Source organism: Ursus arctos, unplaced genomic scaffold, assembly GCF_023065955.2.
Source record: "Ursus arctos isolate Adak ecotype North America unplaced genomic scaffold, UrsArc2.0 scaffold_8, whole genome shotgun sequence".
Lineage (NCBI taxonomy): Eukaryota > Metazoa > Chordata > Mammalia > Carnivora > Ursidae > Ursus > Ursus arctos.
The window spans coordinates 15,879,249-15,897,389 of record NW_026623100.1 but is presented as its reverse complement, the minus strand read 5'-3'; the positions used below and the strand labels follow the sequence as shown (position 1 = coordinate 15,897,389).

Below are 18,141 nucleotides of genomic sequence, written 5' to 3'. Positions count from 1 at the left end.
GCTCCTAAATTGTACTTCAAAAACCACTGTGCTGACGTAGGCCTGTACACTTCGGAGCATCATGTTTATCCTGATGACCTGCTCTCTGGAAGTAGCTAAGAAAGGAAGGGAAACACGGTTACCCCACCGGTCTACTATACCAGCCGTCGGAGCAGGTTTCAATAAATGTTTCCTCTATCAGAGAATCCCCATTGCACAGATAAGTCAAACCGAGGTTCAGAGAAGGGGGCCGACTTACTCACGATCACCCAGAACGAGAACAGCAAAGGCAAGCCAAGAACACCAGCATCCTGCTCCCGGCCTCCAGACCTGACCACAGAAAGTCACTGAGCCCTGGGCACCCTAGGCCACGTCCTAGGACTGGGGGCTGCTGGGCCCTCTTACCCACTCCCAACCCCCCCCGCCAGGGGCCATTTTCCATGGGTGCTTGAATCAGGCCTGACATGACAGCCCAGCCCAGGAGATGCCCTGAATGTCACCAAAGAGGCACAGCGCACCTCCAAAGTGGGAGAGGTAGCCCAGTGAGCACGGAGGGCCTGGGGACTCCCAGAAAGCGGAGTACTTTGCCTACAGTGTCTAGGGCAAGGATCTAATGAAGAACCCCTTTGGGGTCACATTGCTTTATAGAAGCTTAGAGTTACAAAGAATATCAACCCATCCTGGATTTTTTCATCCTCAGGCAGGCTCCAAATGAAAGGGAACGGCGTGCGTCGACAAGCCAGCTGTCTCTCCCAGCACAGCAGGGAGGCCACGTCCCGGCAGACACCAGCGCACGCGCAGATGGGAGGGGGTGAGAGGGGACGAGGACCCCGAGGCCTTTTTCGGGGGCCGGGGCAGACTCACCAGGCTGTGCATGATACGCACGCCGTCGGGGTTCACCGTGAGAGCTTCCTTGTACAGCTGCTTGGCCTCCTCCAAACTGCCCTTCATCTCGGCTAGCCGGCCCCGCATGTAGAGTACCGAGTGCGACGTGGGGAAGAGGCCCGCCGCCTCCTGGATGCAGAAGCCTGCCTCCTTGAGGTGTCGCTGCTCCATGAACAGCTCAGCTGTGAAAGCAGAAGGACAGTGAGTTGACAGTGGTAGGGAAAGGCAGAAGCAGAGGCCCGCTCCCTGCACTCGACCAGCAGCCCCGAGTTCGAGGGTCTCGAGTGAGGGGAAGCCTCCCTGGAGTCACCGCCTGGGCCCGGCAGGTAATGGTTTCTGAGTGCTCGCTCGCTGTCAGGCACCGTGCTACCCGCTCCGCACAGGCCCTCTCCGCCGACATTCACAAAAGCCACGCAACAAGCACTTTCATGACCCTGCTTCGGGGAGCGGTTCCTGGGCACAGAAAGGGTGGGGAAGTTGCCTAAGGCCACAGGGAGAGTCAGGAGTGGACCCGGGGGTGGCATCAGGCTGACTTCCAAGCCTGGCAGTGGGGGCACGAGTGGCATTCGTAAAGGTTGGGTGGCTTTCTGCAGCGTCCCTCTACCTGACGACTGAGAGGCTGGGGGTGGGGGATGGAGGCCGATCAGGACGAGGCAGGTGCATGTTCCCGAACGGCCCACACTCCTGGAGATGGACAGTGGGCCAAGGCCTGCTTCTGCCAAGTGTCTTCTCTCATGTACCCCTCCCAGCAGGCGCTCTCATGGGCCCTGCACTAACAAGCCAGGCCGAGAGTGGGGGGACCTCACTCCAGTCCCTCCTTAGAAAGGGGCAAGACAGCACTGGGTTCCCAGCAGCTTGGGCCTCCCTCCAAAGCCCAGGACTTTCTGCCACACTGAGAGAACAGGGGCTGCCCATGCCTTTCACCACCAAGCTCAGATGATCTGTCCCATAACCAGTTTGCCTTCTTCCCCAGCTCAGTGGGAAACGGGGCCATCCCCAATCCCAGGCCAGCCCACATAAAGGCACACTGCAGACCCACGCCGCACAGGTACACGCCCACAGCAGGCACTTTTAGAAACAGGCTGGCTGGGCTGGCAGCTCGGCCTCGTGGCCCACTCAGCCTTTCTCTCCTGGCAGCCCTGGGCTTGGCCGCCCCTCCCGGGACTGGTGCCCGCGCACAGATGGGAGCACAGAAGGGCACGCAGAGCCTGGCTTGCGAGCCCGCCAAGAGCTGTTCCTAGCACTGGCCAAGGGCTGAGCTTACACTAATTCGGGTTAGGTCTAGGTGGGGTGGGGAACAGATATCCTGAAAGAAGCTCCCAGAAAGAGGTGGAAAACCCGGACCCAGGCATCATGTCCTCCTGTTCCGACAAGCAGCAGGAAGGAAGCGTAAGGCCCTGACGGCAGCACACGGCACTTGGGGTAGTCAGCATGAATGTTGCCTAAGTTCGTTGTGTAATAAGTAGCTTGCCACATCCTATAATACTACAGAAGCCTTTCTGAGCAAGGGGGCTCTTTTTCTCTAGCGGGGATGAGACTTTGGAAGAATTCAGTGAACACAGAGGAGCCAGGCCCCCACGATCAGGCCAGAGAGAAATGCAGGCTCTCGTCCTCGTGGACAGTCTGAGCGGCACAGTCCCAAGGCAGAAAGCCCAGGAAGGTGAGGCCAGGAAGGGCGGGCTTTGAGCCAGGGCCGTGCAGGGAGGGCTGGCCCAAGCTCAGGGGTTTGTCTAGCTCAGCCTAGGCTCTCCTCTCCTCTGCTGTTGTGCTCCCTTCTGGAGCTGCTTCCCGGGGCTCTGAGCAGGCTGCATTCATAACTGAGGGTCCAGTGTGCAACTATTAAGTACTGACTGTGTGCCTGGCCCTCCCAGGAGAAGGAGAAAGACTGGAGATGGGGGGAGGTGGGACAGCTGAGCAACCAAACTGCTGGAGTGAGCCAAGGCAATGGAGTGACAGGTGCCAATTCTGAAAGCCCCGAGCACTCAGAAGGGGTCAGGTCAGCTGTGCTGGTGTGGTCAGGGAAGTCTTCCTGGGGGAGGCAACATTTGAGCTGGGGCCTGAAGGCGCAGGGGCAGTTAGACTGACAGAGAGAAGGGAGGCTGTGCTGACCCGCAGGGCTGGGCTCCACCATGACCGAACTTCCCAGGGTCACTGAAAGCGAGGGGAGAAGCAGAAGGAAGTGTGTAGTGAGTGTTGGGGGCAGGGAAACCCTGCCCGCCGCGGGGCTGCTTCCTCTACCACCAGGAGCTCAGCTCAGAGGTTAGGCCTTCCACTCCCCCTCACCCTTGCTGGGCAGGCTCGCCCCGGGCCTGGCCCACCTGCCAGCCTGGTCCTGCCATGGCTCATTAAGCTGTTTACAACTTGCCGGCCCGTCTTCTGAGTCCCTGGCTCTAGAGGCTGTTTCTGGTCTCTCCCTTAGGGACTCCTCACAGTGCCTTCATATCAACAGATTTCAATTACAGGGATCCCCACCTCCCTCTTTCCTTGGGGCTCTGGGTCTTGCTGGGCTGGCCACACACCAGAGAACATGCCCGGAAAAATAGGTAGGGCTGCTTTGGTCCGATGGACTTCATTACCAGTTAGGCAGGAAACCAGATGACACAGAACAGAGCCAGAGAAACGAGGTCTCCTGAGGGCTCCTGGCCGCCTTGCACACAGTCCCTGGCATGCTCAGCCTCCAGGGCGGGGCCTCTGACCTGCAGCCGGGCCCACAGGTCTGGGGGCTGCAGTGCACCCCTTCTTCCTAGCCTCGGCAATTGTTTTACCAAACATGGTGCTCCCCAGCCAGCCGGCCTCGGCTACAGCAGGAGCCACGTGTGGCACCGTGCCCATCCACTGCCCTGATTTCTCGACCTCCCGGCCTTGACTGCTGGGGCCCCAAGGTACCCACCCATCCTGGCCTCCGCCCCGGAGGGCGCACTCCCTGTTACCGGACTTTGCTTGAATTCTCACAGCCCTGGCCACCACCCCAGCAAACAGACCTTGCTGTCCCCAGTGTCGAGGGCCCCTCTCCCATGCCCTCAGCAACTTCTCTCTCCCTCCATCCCAATTTCCCCACTTCTCTCATCTTCCTGTCTGCCTACCCTTGACCTCCCCTCCTGCCTCTGTGTCTCAGCTTTTCTCCCTCTTCCGTCCATCTCTCTCCACCCACCCCCCTCTGTGCTTCTCTCGGCAGGCTCCAAATGGAAAACATCTGTTCCCTGGAGCTTTGCAACAGTCCCTTTTATTATTTTTTTCTGAGGCATCCTGATCTAACCCTGCACCCAGAGCTGGTTCCAGTCTTTCTGTCAGAGCCAAGCCCCACCCCAGCCCCAGGTCGGGGGATGAACTCACTCTTCACGGTGCTATTTGCACGCCCTCTTGGCAGGGAGGGCCTTGCCCCCGGGCTCCTCCTGAGCTGAGGGGCGGGGTGAGGGAGGGCCCAGGGTCAGGTCTATGGCCTTTCAGGGGCCTCTGACATGAGAGGTGCTTCCTAGAGACCTTCCATGGGACCTCGGAAAGGAGGGGCACCCAGGCAAAAGGCAGAGATGCCTCAGCGAGAAGCTCAGGAAAGAAGTTAAGGTTAGGCCCTTAGCTAGCCTTGAACCCCAGAGGGGATCACCAAAACTGCCCCCTAATGGACACAAGCGTCCTCCCCATGGAGCAGACCTTCAGGACATATGGACACCCAGAATAAAGGAGAAGGGGGAGAGGCAGACAAGGAAGGAGTGAGAGAGGCGGCCAGGGAACCAAGAGAATGAATAACAGAGGATCCGAAGGTCTAAAGGCATTCTGCAGGTGGTCTGAGAGCCTCCACCCCAGGGACCCAGAGAAGGGCCCGATTTTCCTCAGGCCACAAGGGAGTCAAGGCTGCAGGGACTGGGCTCGCGACTTCCTGTCCCCGAGTGCTCTCCTCAGTGACTCGACAGCTGGGAGGAGGGGGTGCCGGCAGAGGAGGGAAGAAGAAAAAGCCAGAGCAAGGCAAGAGGGGACGTGGGAAGAAGGCACAGAAGGCAGGAGGGAGAAGGGTGGGGAGCTGGGACAGAGGGGAGCGTGAGGGAAGATAAAGGGATGAGAGATGAGGGAACAAAACACGAGAGGAGCAGGTGGGACCACGGGTATGGCAGAGCTTCTCCAGTGACTGTATTTTGTTTTTTTTTTTTTTAGATGGAGGGAGGGGTAGAGAGAGAGAAGAGAGAGAGAGAGAAAAGGTGGGGTTGGGGCAGAGGGAGAGGGAGAGAGAGAATCTTAAGCAGGTTCCATGCCCAGGCTGAGCTGACATGGGGCTCGATCTCACAACCCTGAGATCACTACCTGAGCCGAAATCAAGAGTCAAGGGTTGGATACTTTAACCGACTGCACCACCCAGGCGCCCCTCCCGTGACTGTAATTTTATAATGAAGATGATCTTTAGACACAGCCCTGGCCACCCCACCCCAGTTCCCCAGTCTGCCCGGCTCACAGCTGGGGTCGATTTAGCTACCAACGCCCAGGCCCTCCTGAGGACTGTCCCCACCGGTGGTCCCCATTCTGAGATGCTTGGGCAAAGGTGCTCTGCCCGTCTTACAGGCTCTCTGGGCACAGGTTCAGCCTGGACCAGGGGGTGCACTGGCTCTCGCCTGACGCATCTGTTTAGCAGGTGGAGCTCTGTGCCCAGTGCCCAGACACTGTGCACCTGCCATGTGGGAGCGGAGACTCAAGCCAGCTTCCCCAACCGAGTGAAAGCCCATGGCCGCCTAGGAGTCCCCTGGACCTCCAGGGCAGGGGAACTCTTCCTTACGTCTATCTCCCTCCCCCCCCCCAGCACACTGTTAGCTCCCAGAGACATGAGCTGCAGGGACAGAGGGAGGTGAGCCCTCTTGCTCTTCCAAAAGGCACCGCTCGACACGCAGGATCCGGGGGCATTGGGAGGCTTCGTACTTCGCCCACTGTCACACGGACCCGCTGCCAAAGAGGCAACGTTCCTGGAACGCATCTCTCAAGTGGCAGCGCCCCGTGATGCTTGTCACCTCTGACTGGAAAGGGACGGAGGCCTGGAGAGAGCAGGGAGGAGGACAAGAGCTGGGAGAGGAAGGGTACCGTCGCGCAACCAAAGGCGGGTACTGATGGAGCCGCAGCGGCCCGGGTGTAATTCATCCTGAACGAAAGCTGGGGGATGAGCTCCTTCCAAAGTGAAAAAGGAGGATGTTTTCCGTTCCTGCACATTTGCTGCAGCTGCTGGGATCGTTAGGCGGGTGGGTGGGGGTGGGGACGCTGGTGACGATACTCTGAGCCTGGCTCAGGTCGGGGGTGAGGTTAGGGAGAAGTTTGTGCCTCGGTGATTTGGTCCTGGCAGCCCTTCATTCAGTATGTGCTCGGCACATGCTTGCTGCTGACGCCAACAGCTTATGGAGCGCAGACTGCTCCGGAACCCTCCCGTGCTCAGAGGGGAAACCTGGGACGCTTTCTTACTTCCCTTTCTGGCTGTGGCAGCTGTCCCTCAGTCTCTTCTCTCTTTCTCCAATAATGACAGAGCCCCTGATTTTCCATGGGCCATATGGACAACCAGGACAGTGACACTTCCCAGAGTCCTTTGCAGCTAGGTGTGGTCATGTGACTAAGTTCTGGCCAATGGATCATGATGGGGACTGATGTATGCAATTTTCAAAATATGTCCTTACAGAGAAGGGGTGTCCCCTTCTTCTGCTCTCCCTGGTTATGCCTCGGAAGGTGAACATGATGAAGAGCCATGATGGGTCACAGGGGTGAGAGTGACACCCCACAGAGAGCAGAGCCAACAAAATGGAAGGAACCTAGGGCCCTGGACCAGGAGAGCAGAGCTGTCATCCCAGTCAAGGGCACCATCTCTGAACTTTTACAAAAGGACAACAAAACGTCTACCTTGCAGAAGTCACTGCCATTTTGGATCAGTCACACACACCCAAACCTGCCTCCCAATGCCACACGGCCCAACCCTTCCCCCCGCACCACATTCAAAGCATTCAGGTTTTGTTCCCAGAGTTCTCTGGGGGCTGAATATCTAGGCTAATGTTCAGACGAGAGAGGCTAATGTGCAAGTTACTGACGGGCATGTATTTATACTGATTATTCCCAAGCCTGATTACAAGCTTCAGGAAGGCCAATGAGTTAACCTTCCCCGGAGTTACCAGAACATACTAGTACCCTGAGCATAAAGCAGCACCCTTGAGCAATGGAAAGCAGGCTTGTGAAATGCAAAACGTGTTCATTTGCTGATGGTGGTAGATAGTGCGTATCAATAGAATAAAGGCCTGGGAGCCCCAGAGCAGGCAACGCACAGCCCCCCGGATCTGATCACCGCATTACTGGGGACACGTGGTAAAGGCCCAGTGAGGGCGCAGCCTCCTACCCTGGCACGTGGAGCGGCGGGGGCTCTGGCGTGCCCCTAGGGAGCCGTGCTGGCTCCATGTCTTCGAAGAAGACAGGGGGCTCTTTGCCTAAGGGGAGGCCTTGCTTCATATCCCTCGGAGTTTCAACATTCCTCTTGCTCCTTAGGATGCAACAAGCTGGCTGGTGAGCATGCCCCTTACACACCCCTGGCCGCCTAAGGGACCCTGATATGCTAACTGGGGCGCTGTTGGCGTTATGAACATGCTTCCCTGTTTAGCCTGTGCATGCTGGTCCAATTTCTCCCCCCAGAGTAAAGAAGCTGTGGTGGGAGAGTAGGGGGAGTACTGCATGCTAATGGGGCCTTATGTGAAGTCCAGGCAGCGGGAAGCCTCAGATCCCCAGTGAACCACTTTCTGCCTCTGACTTGCAATGACTTGCAATGTCCGCTCAGCTCAGGAACTTTCTACCTGCAGTCTCTTCTGCGTCTCCCCTGGGGGGCTGTAGGTGCCAGCCCCTGGGGAGAGATGGACACCTGTCAGGGTAACCAGAAAACAGGGGAGGAGCTTCACTGAGCACCTATTATGTGCCCCACACGGCACTGACCACTTTGCTCACGAGCTCATTTTAGATCAGGGCGGGCAGTAGGGGGCTGGCAGGAGAACCCAGCCCTATGGGATCCTGAAGCTCTCTGTGTCCCCCACAGTAACTGACCCTCACATTCCACGGTGCAGTGGTGCCAGTTACCTATCAAGAGGGACTGTCACCTGAATGGCCACCTCAGCGTTACCAGCCCTCTGCCATCGCTGAACTATGCCACCAGACCTCACCTCTTCTCCAGCAATTCTGTGAGCTCTCTGGGGCTTGAGCTGGTTTTACTAACTAGTTTTACTCAGGAGAGGGAGGGTAAGGAGGAGGGACGGGGCCTGTCTTTGAGACTAGGAAGGCTATCCATCTGTGTGGTTTTTCCTCCAATTTTCTTACATTTGTATTTGCTACCAGAGAGCCTCCCTGAGGCAGGCAGGCAGGCCCTGTCCCCATGTGGTGGGGAAGGAAACCCACAGCCAGACAGATGAAGTGACTCTTCTTAGGCCAAGCAAAGAAGAAAGAGCTAGAACTAGGGGAGAGATGGGCAAAGAGCTCCAGGTTCCTGATCCCCAGGCCCTTCCATGAGTACTGCAGTCTATGTAGGCCTTGTCAGGGGCCTTCACCACCCCACATGCCCTCGAGAGGCCTGCAGGCAGGCGGGCGGGCGGCTGTCACTGGGGCCAGGGACACTCACCAGCCTGGAGCCAGATCTGTTCCAGCGTGGTCCACAGCTGCATGGGGCCCTGCTTCAGGACGGAGCTGGGCACAGTCAGCTCTGACATGGCCTCCTCCAGCCGGGAGGCTGCGATGGATGACGCCCGCCGGGAGCCTGCAGAGCAAGAGGGGAGGCGGCTGAGTGGTCGCAAACCAGCTGACGGACGCACTGGGACGAGCCCTCCTTGGACCCTCAGCCACGGCTGGGATGAGGCGCTTAGGAGGAGCACCCGGGCAGTAAGCCCGCTCCTAGGAGTCTTCACTAAGGAAGATAGTCCTGCGTGTTGGCAAAGGCGTCTGTAATACTGAAACCAGAAATGACCTGAATGTCCAACAACAGGGAGTGACTGAAAATATGTGCGGGTAGAATCACCCAAGACCCTGCGGCCATCACACTAATGGCACAGAAATAGGGAGACAGGTGCAGAAGGATGTTCACGGCATACGGTTAGGGGAAAAAAAAGCTGAGAAAGGGCACAATGACATTTTTCTAGGGAAGAAATAGGGGCCTGGGAGAAAGGTCTGAAAGGCCATTATGAAGGTCTGGGTGGTGAAATGAGAATTTTTCTCTTCTCCCTTCTGCTCTCGTGGCTTTCTGTTTTCACAGGTGCATATTATCGTTTCTCCTACAAGAAGGTCCCATCTGAGGCTGCGCCGCACCGAAGCCTCGGGCAGCGGCTCAGGCCGGACCCTGTGCCCTCTGCAGAGCCTCCCCCGTGGCAGTTCTGGGTGACTCGGGTCCCTGCCCAGGATCTACAAGCCGTCGACATTTACACTTCCTGTGCAGGTGGAATGTGAGCACGGTCCCCCCCCAGATAAACTCGGCAGCCCGCGGGGCACTCCACAGATGGTTTCTGTTTCTAGGACGAGCCCACGTGCAGCGCTAATCGTTTGTTCGTGGTTCGTCCCCCCTTCACTGCAAGGGTGCCGGGCCCTCCTTCCCCGTCCCCTCTTTGGAGTCAGCAGCTCCACAGTTAGCCCAGTGCCCCTCGGACGTGCCTCTAAGTCAGGTGCGGGGCTCGGCACGGGCAATCCAGCTCCATCAGGGACAGCAAAGGTGTGATCGGCTCAGGTCCACAGAGGCAGACAGAATGAGCAATGCCACTAAATACACCTCCCTGACGCTCCGTTCCCGTGACTAGTTCTTTCTCCTGCGCCTGGGCCATTCCACTTTCATCAGGCCCTCACTTGAAACAGTCTACTCTGGGCTTCGCTGTAAACTGAAGCTCAGCTCATTCCATCCTACTTGACTCCGTCTACTAAGGACACTTCAGGTAGACCCTGGCCTTGAGCTTAGCCTCGGGGGAGACGGTTTCTAGGCTCCACAGCCATCTCCCTGCCCTGGCTCTCCTCTCTGCACCCTCGCCCAGGACGCAGGGTCCTTCCCCTGCCTGCTCCAGCTGCTCACTTCCCACTCCAGAGCAGGATGGGTGGGAAGGTGCCAGAACGGTGCCTGGAGGCAGCTCCTTAGCTCCTCAGCACCAGGCTCTGGGGGGTGGGTTTGGCCAGGCCGGGCAGATGCCACTCTCCCTGTTCGTGCTCAGGCTGGGAGAGTGAGCTGTGGACCCCACGGACGGCTGACCACGGGCTAGTTCTTACCGGAGTCTGCATCATGGGCATCGGGCAGAGTCAGGTGCATGCCGCTCTGCTTCTTCAGGGGGACGCCCTCGCCGAGGCTCCCATCCTTTTCCAGGCCTCTGAAAGGCAAAGGAAGGCCAGGCCCCGGTGAGGTGGAGGGCTGGCAGGGAGAATAAGGGAGGCTTATGCCAGGTAGGCTCTGGGGCTGACAGTTTAGGCCTGGGAACTGAGTCAAAGCTGGGACCAGTAGGAAGGATGGAGACCACCAGAGTGGCAGAAGAGACTAGAGCTCAGGCTTGGGGTTCTAGAATCTGGCTCACTCTAGCAGCTACACTGACATGCTGTGAATCCCCAGCACATGTATACACATACACACACACACACACACACACACATATACACTGCCACTGTGTGCCTGTGGGGACGTCAGTCTCCCCGCTATTCCTAAATACCACCACATTTCGTCCCCACGGCTACTATTTGCTCATGCTGCCACCAAGAATATTCTTGCTGTTCTTCTGGTCCACCCAAAACCCTCCATCCTTTAGAATCAGCCCAGTGCCCCTCCCGGCTGCTGTGCCCCTCCCGGCTGCCTCCTCCCTTGCCCTCCGTCAGCATGGATCCAGCAGCACGTGGGTTAGAAACCCTCCTCTGAAGTGTGTGATGCTAGGAGCTCCCCAGGCCAACAGGAGGACTTTGCTACCTTTTGCTGCCCTCACAATGTCTAGCAGAGTGCCAGACACAGAGCAGGCATCACGGTCTGGCTTCCAAGGAACGCTTAGTCTTCACGGGCCACCAGCAATGCCCCCAGCCCCCAGCCCACGGAAGGAAGCCCCAGACGCCACTCGGCCTCAGGCAACCTACCTTGGGCTACCAGGGTGGCCCCAGAAGAGCCGGGGGGGGGGGCAAGGGTGGCAGATAAACAAGCATGGTAATCTCCCCAGGTCCCTGCAGCTCCCACACTGCTAGAGAGGTTGCTCTTTGCTCTGAGTGGGAGGTGGGGGGGACACCAGCTCGGAAAGGCTGTGCAGCCCATTGTGCCCATTCTGGGGCACACATACCCCCAGCAGCCACCCCTGCCCACTTCTGGCATCGCCCTGGAACCTGCTGACTGGGGAAAGTTTAGAGGAAGGCCAAGGTGGAAATGGCAGGAGAGAAGGCAAGTAAGTCCAGCCTGGGGCCAGAGGCCTCTTCCTTTCACTGGGGTGCCCAGACCATGGTCCAACCAAGAATGCCAGGGCCCCACCCTTGCCGCTTTAACTCAGGCTCACACGGGCCTGAACTTGCGCCTGCGGGTGCACGGCCATCGGGCACACATCAGAGGAAACCACCCACAAAACACAGTGGGTCAGGTTGGTGCCTTTCCTCCCCACCCTCTTCCACTGTCGGGAGGCACCAGGGTGCAGTGCGGAAGACCCAAGGACACGGGCCATCCCTCCTCGGCTGTGTGGCCCTTGGCAAAGCTACTTAGCCATTCTTAGTTTTCTCATCCTGCTTATCGTGTGCAGTAAGAAGCAGGGGAGGTCAGGCTCACGAGGTCTCCGTGAGGAGTACAGGAGGCAACACGGGCAGGTGGCAGGCGCAGAGAGCTTCTTGTCCCACCTGCCCTCCCAGCCCCTGACGGGGACACTCCTAGGGCTCCAGAAACAGCCCATCTCAGGGACTTTTGCCACCTGGGTCTAGGTCAACACACAGCATCACTCCTGCCCTGAAGAACCTGGTGGTGGGGGGCGGGGGGGGGGCTGTGGGGAGGAGAGTCCATGATAAGCACTTAGATCTAGTTCAAGAGGGTTGAGGGGAAGCGTAGAAGGCTGGGTGACTGCAGGCTCCACGAAGGAAGGCTCTGGGGGCGGGGGGCTGGGAGGTGTGGGCTGGCCCAGGCGGAGCAGAGGAAGGAGGGCGCCTGGGTGGGGCCGGTAGGCCAGACCTTCAGGCTGTGGATTCTGGCCTCTGGCCTCAGCTGCCCCAAACCAGATTTTACAAATCCTAGTTTCTGCTTGGTATCTCCAGGTTCAGAAAGACCGCCCCCTATTCTGGGGAAAGCCAGGAGGGTATGGGATCCTGCCTTCTGGTCCTAGCAATTTGCCTTCAGATAGTTGGCCTGGCTGAGCCCTACCCCGCCCTAGGTGGGGCGCTATGGGAGGTTCCCCAAAAGAGGTGCTTAGGGAACCGAGGAGGAGCTCCACTGGGCCCTCCTATTAGAGATGAGTGTGTGGGTGGTGACTTAAAATGACCCCAGCGTGAACCTACAGCCCCAGCCCCTGCGAGAACACGGGGCAACCCCACAGATCTGCTGCCTGGAGGGGAGGCACAGGGAGGGCCCGCATGCCGGGAGACGGGGCCACAGCTCCGAGGGGCCTGCCAAGACCGCCTGGATGAGCAGGCAGCCAGCCATCCAGCCAAGAGGAAGTCCCTGCCACCTCCAAGGGCAGCTCCTCTCCGTAAGGGGAGCCAGACTGTGGACCTGCCCAAGTGGCTGCAGCCAGTGAGTGGCTAAGCAAGGGGCATCTCAGGGCAGGTCCTGCTCACACCGGAGTCTGGGCCTCACCCCCACATCACCCAGCTACCAGACAGCTCCCCATTCCCTTTCTGAAAAGTCCCTCACCCCAAAGCCTCCTTCTGGCAGCTTCCACTCACTGGGTCCTGCTCTGCCCTGGAATCTCCCAGGCCTGTCAAAGGCCTTCAGACAGAGACAGACCCTACTTTGCCCAAGGGTTTTAACCCAGTTGGATTATCCTGGCCCTCCTCTGTAAGTCTCACCAATAGAGAGACATGCCTCTGGGGACTGCGAAAGCCTTCTGGTCTCCCAGAGTCCCTGTGAAAATGCAAACACATCTACTAGAGGGGGGTCTTCCAGGAGATGACACAGCCAGGAATTTCAGGGGAGGGCAGGGAGCGAGCACCAGAGGAGAAGGAGGACGCCCAAGACCTGCCTGGCACAAAGCCCTTTTCTGCTTTGGGCTACACAGTGTCCGAGGGGATCTGAGCAAAGACTTCCAGCATCTTCAACCCAGACAAGAGTGCCTACTCTGGCCCAGGAAAAACCTGGAGCCCAGGCTGGGGACTATGGTAGGAGATGGTGGGTGAGTCAGGGGAAAGACGTTGGGTGAGTGGGGCGGGAGGATGGTGGGTGAGTTGCGGGGGGGGGGGGGGGGGATGGGCGGGGCAGGCCCTTCAGGAATTCAGCTTCCTCCTCCTAGCTTCCAAATGGGGCCAGGAAGAAGCAATGGGCTCAGGAGGGCTGGCACTCGGGTGACCCAGGTTCAAGTTCCAGCACTGCCATTTACCAGGTGAGTGACTCTGGCAAAGTCTATAAGATCTCGGAGTCTTAGTTTCCCTCCTGGGCTGAGAATAAAATCTGACAGTGTTTAAGAGATGAGCGGTAATCCCAGCGCCTGGTCCACCGCTCAATCAGGACTTCCTTCTTACTTCTCTGAACTTCCGCTTCCCAAGCAGGTTCTTTCTGTCCTCACAGAAGGTTGTCAAAAGGTTAAAATTAGCCAACGGATGTAAAAGGCCCTGGGAGCAGTAAGTAGCACACTCTGATTCAAATTCCGTCACCACCCCCAGGCATCATGGCTGCAGGGCTGTGGGCTGTTGCCTTGGCAACCACCACCCGGCCCGTGTGGCATCCACCCCCCCCACCCCCCGGGCAGCCGCAGAGAGCATGACTCCACTCACCCCATCTGGGAGAAGCTGTACAGGGTCTGCCACAGCCTCAGCATTTGTCTGCAGGTCACGAGGGCTTCCTCCGGGCCTTTCAGCACCTGCTCCAGCTTCACCTTGGTGAACATCAGGCTGCGGGGGGTGACGGCGGCAGTTAGCATGGCCCTGCGAGGGCGCCCTTTCCCCCGGCTCTCCTCCCAGGCTAGGACCCCAAGGGATTCCGCCCCACCATTCTGCCGGTCCCCCTCATTCACTTGGCCCCCGGTCATAGACTCTCCTGCCCCAGCCTCTGAAGCACTGTCAAGTGTGGCTATGAGTCTCGCTTTGTTTGCTCCTCCTACCCACACCCTCAGTACGTACTGTCCCCAAGGAACATGTGGCCATCCTCGTATTTACAAGCCCCACAGGGCCCCGGGGGCCCTGTCTGCAAGAGACAGACCCAGAAGGCAACTCTTAATCAAGGAATAAAGCTAAGCAAGGAACTGGCAAAGAAAGGTCCCCTAAGGGCAGAGTGCTGCTTTAGACCTTGCCAGCACACAGTAAATGCTCAATTAACATCTCCTCAGTTGAACTGCAGACTGCTTCCTGACCCTGGATACATGAGGACAGTCACCAGTCACGTGCTACTTTATCAAAGAATTCTTCACTGGATTTCCTAAAATAGCCAGCTCCCCTTATATGTGCTATAGGATTAAAGTGCCACCAGATCCTATCCGGTCACCATTTAGAACACAGTCACTCTGCAAGGGAGAGAGCAACTTCAGAATCTCTTTCAACCTGAAAACTGGGAGTCCTCTGAGGTCAGGACGGTGTGGGATGTGGAGCTGTGGCCCTGATGGAGGCTGGGAGGAGAAAAAAGGCGCTGGCCCCACCAGAAGGCAGGACCACAGGAGGGGGGCTTCCTCCCTCTGCCCCGGACACAGCAGAGACCATCAGAACACCGCCCATCAGAATGAGGGTGGGGGCTTGGGCATCCTGCTGTGCCAGGTGTTGGCCCTTCGGTTATCGGGGAGTACTGGGGTCCTGGGGGAGAGAGGGTCAAGGCAGCCGCGGACACTTAGGAAATGCAAGGCAGTGGCAGTTTACTACCGGCTATGAAGTCCCGCGTTCTTTCTACCGTGGGTCCTGCCAGCCGCACTGATGCGCACCAGCTGTCTGGGCAGCATGTGAACTTGACTGAGCCACTGAGGCCCAAACAAGGCTGTGACTCTGGTTCTCACCGGGTGCTGAGCAGTAAGGCCCTTTTCATCCCGGCATCGCTGTTGCACAAACGCACATGATGTCAGGCCCTGTACTTGATCACTGCCTGGTGGCTCTGCTGGCCCATCTGAACTTGGCACACAGGCCCTCGGACAGGCTGAGTCCTGCATCCACACAGCACGCGTCCTGTGATCTGAGGCTGCAGGCACTGTATGGGGAGGCCAGCCTTGGACTGGGAGCTTTCCCCTCTGACCCTCTCCCTCACTCGGAGCCCCTCCACCCCATCCAGCCTCACCTCTCCATGTTCATCCCCTCTCAAGTCTGACCTTAAATTCTGCCTTCCCAGACGCTCAGGATGCCTTGTGCCCTTCTCAGAACATCTACTAATGAATGGCCTGGTTGGCCTACAAGGTCCCGAGGGCAGAAAGCATGGTCTCCACAGTGTGGGCTGCACAGGCCTGGGCAGGAATGTGGTCTTTGCATCCTGGTGGGCAGCTGCTGGGGAAAACTGGCCCTGCCATCCCTACTCTCCCCTCCCGGATTCTCGAAGGGTCCAACACTTCACAAGTATTAGAAGCCCCTGCTTTAGGAAATCTGGAGTAGAAGACACAATTTCCACCTTCAAGGTAACAACTGGTGCTAAAAATGACAAAGTGCCCAGATAACCAGGTGCTGATCATTGAGTGATAGTCAGGTGGGTCAGACTCAGCGCAAGGAGGGTGGCGATAAGGTATCTTGTTGGGCTGGTGTGTGATGAAAAGGCGGCTGGGGTGGGGCAGCATTGGGAGTTGGGGGAGAGAGGTGAAGCGTTGGGAAGGGGGGACCAGAGGCTGGAGCGGCTGTTATGAGGAGTGAAACCCCTTCCTGCAGACATGGGGAACACCCAGGCGGGGCCACTCAGGGCCGGGCTAGGCTGGTTCCCGGGACAGTTCCCCAGGCAGACCAGCCCCGAAGTGCTCCCCGGCACCCCATGTCCCCCCGCATGCCTCCTCTTCAGCTCCTCTCTGCTAGGCCCCTTTCCCCCTCCTGCTCCCTGCGTCCCTGAGGGCCAGCACGAGTGGCAGACCCGACCACACAACGTGCCTAGAACAGAAGTGGCTGCAAGCTGAGCTGGCAGACAGTGACTTCTACCAACACAGGCTGTTATCCTCGCGGCTGCTGACATTCCATTAGCGTGAGTGACCCAGCGCGGAATTTCTCAACCAAACCACATCCTTTCTGGGCTGGGGCAAGCGCTCCAACAGGCAGTCACCCTCTGGTCGGATCCTTCACTCCCGGATCCTGGATCCTGGGAGGCTCCAGATGAGCTCCTGAGATTTCCTTAGTCTCACCGTTGAGCACTGCCAGGAGGGATCTTCCTCGACAAAGAACCCTGCCCAGACTATGACATCAATTCAAATGCCTTTGTGCCATGACCTTCCATTCCTGCCACTCCTCCCGATGCCCTTGGGCACCCGTGAGCTGCTCATGTGGGCATTAGCAGCAACCTGAACTGGGGGACAGCCTCCTGGACTCATCCGTGCCCTGCTGCACGTCATCGCCCTTGCTGGACTCACCCTTCCTCTCCAACTTCTGGCCAGCTCCTAAGCAGATGTCACCCTCTGACTTCCCGTGTGTCCGCATGGGGGCTGTACACACGCCCCTCCAGGATAGTCTTCACTATGTCAGACTTGGTCACCTGCACACCTGCTGGCATGCCTCTAATTCGCTGCTGGACTCCCTCCCCTCCCCTCCTCTGTCGCAGTACAGGGCTCCCTCTCTATCCTGTGTGCCAAGACACACGGGTGGCCTGGTTCTTCCCACAACAGTACGAGGAGCTGGCTGAGCACCGATGTGCCACTGTGGCTGGTGGGCAACACTTCCTAGCCCACGCAACACGCCGGAGCCTCACCGAACACGGTGCTTCCAGGCAGGGCCTCAGGGAAGCTGTTGGCCATGGGGGCCGGGGGATGCAGGCGGCAAGCTTGGGCTCCCCACCCCTTCAACCAGCCCAGCCGCTGGCAGGCCTGTTTCATATACCAAATGAATCTAAAATGTCATTTGTAGAAAGGAGTCTGAGACTCTAAAAAAGCCCACTATTCTAACTTAGTGGTTGTAGTCCCTCCTCAGAGAAGCCCCAGCATGACCACCCCTGCCCTTTTCTGATCACTCAAGAGTCTTAGCACTTAATTACACGCTCTGTATCTCTAGATATTATTTACATAGATTATTTATGTATCTTTTGGCCACATAGGCTTATGAGTTTAATCACGAAGATACATTCCTATCAAGCATTTTAAATTCAGATAATCCAGAAACAGTCCGTGGCCAGTCCTGCCTACAGATGGTAAAACCACCACGCATCTTGTCCTGCGTCCTGCCATGCACCCCCACCTGGACGGCAAGGCCTCGTCGGCCAGGGCCCTGCTTCCCGCCACGTCAGGGTCCTCCCCGCCTCTCCGGGGCCCACACGGAGCTGAGCGCACACTGTCTGCTTAGTTCTGTGAAGATACGTGTTGTTACAACCATCTGGCCACGCTCAGGGTCTCGCAATCCGTGTGAAATCAGAGCTGATTTCTGACGCCCCCGCTTCCCACTGCTGGGCCCTCGTTAGGAAGGAGGGAGGGATGTGTTCGCTCGGTGCCTCATCACTGGAGTGGGTTACAGTGCCTCCCAACAAGCGAAGCGCTGGCCGAGTCCGTTTTTAGCTGCCAAGTTCCACGGGCCTGGGGAGGAGCGGGGGAGTTCTGGGCAGGACATGAAGGTGTGCGGCTCCTCAGGACTCGCGGTCTTCATCCCGGAGGACAGTCACCCGGGCAGAGCCAGAAGTACAACCAGGGAGTGTCCCGAGACAGGAAGGGCCGGAATATGTGCATCTACAGGCCCTCTCACACCTGCGCAACCACTCTGGGACAGGAACGGCCACACCGCTGACCCTGCACGGCGATGTCGTTCAGAGCGGAGTGAGAAACCCGAGCCAAAGTCCCAGCTCCACTGTCACCCAGCAGGGCATGTCGCAGGTTCCAGTGAAGTGGGAGTGACGTCTGCCACCACATGAACTGCAGTGACCCGCACGCAGCGGCTGAGAAATGCACAGCTGCACTCAGTCCTCAAGCACAGGCCTGCGCTGAGGCTGGGGGAAGGGACTCCTGCCCCGAAACGGCAGGCCTAGCAGACCCGGAAAAGCGGTTTCGAGGCCTCGTGCCTTGGAAGGCTCTCAGAAAGCCC

General features: G+C 58.1%; 1 protein-coding gene across 3 annotated transcripts in view; it reads right to left on the bottom strand.

The window, feature by feature from the left end:
- The window catches only part of TTC7A (tetratricopeptide repeat domain 7A), a 115,947-nt gene that overhangs the window by 13,157 nt on the left and 84,649 nt on the right, over window positions 1-18,141 (bottom strand). For all 3 annotated transcript variants that reach the window (XM_026486390.4, XM_044378210.3, XM_048222425.2), the window contains 4 exons: window positions 13,750-13,866; window positions 10,090-10,187; window positions 8,471-8,605; window positions 844-1,046 (listed from right to left, as the gene is read on the bottom strand). In XM_026486390.4, the coding sequence (XP_026342175.1) occupies window positions 844-1,046; window positions 8,471-8,605; window positions 10,090-10,187; window positions 13,750-13,866 (553 nt within the window). The remainder of the gene's footprint in view (window positions 1-843; window positions 1,047-8,470; window positions 8,606-10,089; window positions 10,188-13,749; window positions 13,867-18,141) is intronic.